The 5,188-nt window shown below is 34.6% G+C and overlaps 1 protein-coding gene across 2 annotated transcripts in view; it reads right to left on the bottom strand.

The window, feature by feature from the left end:
- The window catches only part of LOC113814042 (PAS domain-containing protein cky-1), a 115,288-nt gene extending 111,028 nt beyond the window's left edge, over positions 1 to 4,260 (bottom strand). For both annotated transcript variants that reach the window (XM_070144115.1, XM_070144116.1), the window contains exon 1: positions 2,892 to 4,260. In XM_070144115.1, coding sequence (XP_070000216.1) covers positions 2,892 to 2,917 — 26 coding nt within the window. In that variant the 5' untranslated portion in view covers positions 2,918 to 4,260. The remainder of the gene's footprint in view (positions 1 to 2,891) is intronic.
- Positions 4,261 to 5,188: the final 928 nt, after the last annotated feature.

Below are 5,188 nucleotides of genomic sequence, written 5' to 3'. Positions count from 1 at the left end.
ACAATAATGACATATTTTCTTATTTTTTTCGCGTAATGATAACAGTATCAATGGCGTTGGCTTTGGTGGTGATTTGATTAATGATGATCTATAATCAACAGTAATTAGTAAGAATAGTAATGATTTTGTTACCATTATCATTATCGTCACCACTATCATTATCATTACTATTACTTACTGTCATTATTATTATCATTAACATTATCACTATTATTATTATCATTATCATTTTCATTATCATTATCACTATTATTATTATTATTATTATTATTATTATTATTATTATTATTATTATTATTATTATTATTATCAACATTATCACTATTATTATTATTATCATTATCATTATCATTATCACTATTATTATTATTATTATAATTATTATCATTATTATTATTATTACTATTATTATTATTATTATTATTATCATTATCATTATCATCATCATTATTATTGTTTTTAATTATCATCATTGTTATTATTATCCTCCTTAGTAGCAGTAGTAGAAGTAGTACCATTATCACTTATTAATATCATTATTAGTATTATTAATACCTTCATCATCATCGCCTTTGTTATCATTATCATTATCAGCAACATAACAACGATAATGACAATAATGGAAATGTAGAAAATAATAATCATAATCTTACTGAATAATAGAAATAGTAATAATAATAAGAAGAAGAATGATAATAATGTAAAGATAATACAAATGACGATATTAATAATAATGATGACATGATAATGTTAATGACAATGATAGTGTAAAAATGATTATAACAATGATCATAACGATAAGGATGATTATTATTATAACAATAATAATAATTATTATTATCAATAAATTTTATCATTTTGATTATGATTATTATCATTATTATCATTATCATCATCTTCATTATTAGCTATAGCAGTAGCTTAATTATTAGTATCATTATTGTATTAATTATATCAATAAAAATAATAATAACAATAATGATAATTGTAAGAATAATAACAATAGTTATGATAACAATAATGATGAATTATACTACCAAAATTATTAAATCATAAAAAAACATAAATAATACAAATAATAATGATGATGACGGTGATGATAACTATAATAATAATAATAATAATAATAATAATAATAATAATAATAATAATAATAATAATAACAATAGCAATAATGATGATTATAGCAATAATCATAATTACAATAAGAACAATTACAGCAGTAGTGATACCGATAAAATTAAATTAGCTAAGATTACCATCATCGCCATTGTGTCAATGAGGACAAAAGACATGGATGATAAATTAGTTAATCTATAATTGTTACAGTTGATATAATCTATCGAAGCTTGTTTGAAATAGAAGAGATTTTTGATCTGTGAATAAGGACATTTTTACAGAGACTAAAATTATTTTATTCTTTTAGTAATAAGTGAGTTTGTTTCATTTCTTCCTTAATTCAAACAGTTTTATATTAATTACAGTTGTTTCTCTCCTCTTCCTATGTTTTAAAGTTTTGAATATTTTACCCCATTTTAAATAAATACCATAATCTTGATTCTAGACATTCCATTGTAGCAATAACAATAATGATGATGATGATGATTAATGATAATAATAATAATAAAGATAATAATAATAACAATAATAATAATGATAATAGTAATAATAATAATATCGATAACCATAATAATAATAATAATATCAATAACCATAATAATAATAATAAGAAAAATAATAATGATAGCAATAAGAACAATGATAATGATGATAATTATAACAATGATAACAATGATAATGATCATGATGATTATGATAATGATAACGATAATGATAATAATAATAATAATAATAATAATAATAATAATAATAATAATAATAATAACATTACCAACAATAAAAACAACAACAATAAATATAATCACTATTATTATCATTATTACTATTATCATAATTATCATTATTGTAATTGCAATCATGATAATAAAAAAAAATGATAACAATGATAATAATAAAAACAATAATAGCAACAAGAACAATAATATGATGATAACAATAACAATGATAATAATAATCATTATTACTAATATAAAGAAAATAATAATAATAACAATAATAATAACAACAACAATGATAATCATGATGATGATAATAATGATAATAATGATGATGATGATGATAATAATAATAATAATAATAATAGTATTCATAAATATAATAATAATAATAATAATAATAATAATAATAATAGTAATAATAATAATAATAACAATAACAATAATCATAATAAAAATAATAATAATAATAATAACAATAACAATAAACGCAACCCCAACACCACCAATCTGATATTTACAAGGCTGCAAGAAGATGCTCTTTCTTCGACGAAAGTTTAATCATTGCATAATTGCAGCCTTGCTCTACTGCCAACGTCACGTCACGTCAGGCTCCGGTGATTTCTTAGGTAATGTAAACAGTATCAGGGCCGGAATAGCTGGTATTAGTTCCTTATCAAATAATTAAGAGAAATTTCGAAGTGGGAGCCTAATATCCGTTTAAGATTTGCGATGAAGCTTAAATCGTGTCCTGAAATCTATGATTCTGGGGATGCTTTCTTCGGGTAATAAGGATTTTCCATCGTCGATTATCGAAGTAAGTGAATAAAACTGTTTGCCAGTAATTACGAGAGAAACAAAACACTGAAAATAAAACACGCCTTTACATAATAACAGTAACACACCAACCATACTTCAAAAACTCATTCAATCCTTTAAAAAAGAATAGGGTTAAAACTCAGCACGTCAACAGATCTACATAAAATATTAATCACTATGTTTAGTATTCTGACCACGTTACCTGTGCCCGCTGGACGCAACAGGTGGGAGTCTTACCTGCACATCTTGATAATATCGTGCATTGGGACGGTGTCAAAGACGACGGCGAGGACTGTAAGTAACTGGGAGATGTCGTGTCCTCTTCTTTATCTTCTTATTCTTTCTTATTCTTTATTTCCTCTTTTTTTTATTCTTTTGCGTCTATTGCTATCTTTCCCGTTTACTGGTCATGCGACTCCTGCGTGCATGACTACGCTGGAGGGGATGTTCTTTTATTTTCTTATTTCCTTTTTTTAATGTGATATTGAGTTTCTTTCTTTTGTTTCTCGGATTCCTTGTCTTTCTTTATGGATCTTGTTCCTTTTCGCACATAGAATTGTTTTAAAATCATTAAGGATTTTTCTCCTTTTTAATTTCGATTCCTGTCTCCACACTGTAGTTCAGCAAAGGTCTTCAGAACAGTTCATGACAGAACACCGCACCGGGAACACTGTTCGACGGATCACCACTGCAGCCGCACTGAAAGGCCTCCTTCCACGCGTCTTCTCCTAGGACAGAGGCGCGGCCAAGCACTCGAGCACGCGGAAGTCCTTTACCATAATGCGCTCCTGCAGGCGGCGTCCGTCCGACGCGGAGAAGATCCCCGGGGCGTCGACGCGGTGGGAGATAGGAGGCCGAGTGGGGCCCGACGGGCGCTCGCGGGCGTCTCCGCTCGGCTGGCACCTCCGCTGGCGTCGGGCGCTCGCTCGGGGACGCCGCGCGAGAACGGCCTCGGCTCGACGGGGCTGAGGAAGAGCCACGTCGAGAGCCCCGGCAAGAGGCCTTCGGGGGATGCTTTGTGCGAAAAGGACGCCTCCGGACGCGGTCGGGCCTCGGCGCGGTGCGGGCGCGCGAACGGGAGCAAGAGAGATGGCGGTAAAAGGGAGACAGAGAGGGAGAGAGAATAACAGTTAGCCCCGAAGGTCTCCTCAGTCGGTCACGAGGAGAGCGCGAGTGAGTCCCGACTGACGCCGCTGTCGCTGTCGCCGGGGAGAGGACGCGCCGTGCGTGGCCGACCTCGACTCCTTCGACGCCGCGTGGAAGGGCACTGGAGGGCGCGGAAACAGGCGTCCGCGCAGGAACTAGCGAGAGAGAGAGGGAGAGAAAAAAGATCCTTGCCTCGGGCTCTCCTGGGCTCTGGGGAACCGCATGTATTTCGCTGGAAACCTTTGGGTTGTTGGCTCAGCGTTTTGTTTTAGTTTTTTTGCATGGAACGCCCGAGAGTTTTTTGTTGTGTTTCGAGTATTCATAGGCACTTGGCTCTTAGTGAAAGGGATGTCGTGTGTTCCAAACCTGACATGGTCACTCAAATGTCCTGCTCCCCCTCCATGGGATGTGTGTAAAGGAGAGTTTCGTTTGGGGGGTTTTACTCAGCTGGTCCGCAACACCGCCAAACACTTGACTAACTCGACTGGGCACGTTGGCGGGTGCGGAGACGAGGCCACGCCCCCTCCTGCTAAAGAGCGCTCCCATTGGCCGAACGGGCATACCGTCAGGGCACGTGATTGGCTCGCTCGTCTCATTCGCGGGAGGGTCGCTGTTATGTGTTATCGAGTGTTATCAAACGCATATAATTGACTAATCAACATTGCAATCACATCCAGCTCACTCCCCTCACCAAAAAAGCGTTTACAGCTTAACAAAAGCTCTTCAGCTGATGGACGCAGAGCTTAAACAACACTTCGCTGGAATGCCAGGCGGTCGAGAGGACTCGCCAGGCGGGAAGAAATTTCAATCGTTTTCGCCTCTTTGCTCTTCTCCTTATTCGTCTATTTTTTTCCACCCCCTTTTTTCTGAGAAGAGTCAAGGAGCACAATCCTCTCTCCCTCTTCCCCCTCATCTTCCGAAAAGTATAGATCTCGATAAGTAAGCGATAAAGTGTAATTCGAACGCGTTCTCTCCCTGGGCGATGCGCATTTGTCATCCTCGATAAAGCATCGGAATCGAACTCAACCACAACATAATTGGATCGAATGGCGGAGCGATTTGCAATAGCTCGTGCTTGTAGACAACACGCCATAGACAAGGAACCGCGTCTTTGGGAGATGTTTTTACCTTAGACTTTTTGTTTGCATTTGAGCTTTTAATAACCTTTCTGTCCACTGACTGAAGGGTTATTAAAAGATAATAATAATGATGAGGATGAGGATGATGATAGTGGGAGCAATGATAATGGTGATTATGGTAATATTGAATATCATCATAATATTATAATTAGGATAATGATAATAATAGTAATGATGATGATGATGGTAGTAGAAGTGGTGATAATGATAATACTGATAATGATAACAATAACAGCAACATCAAAAATA

This window comes from Penaeus vannamei, chromosome 31 (assembly GCF_042767895.1).
Source record: "Penaeus vannamei isolate JL-2024 chromosome 31, ASM4276789v1, whole genome shotgun sequence".
Classification (NCBI taxonomy): Eukaryota; Metazoa; Arthropoda; class Malacostraca; order Decapoda; family Penaeidae; genus Penaeus; species Penaeus vannamei.
Note: the sequence above shows the minus strand (reverse complement) of the source record. Positions and strands in the feature narration are given on the sequence as shown.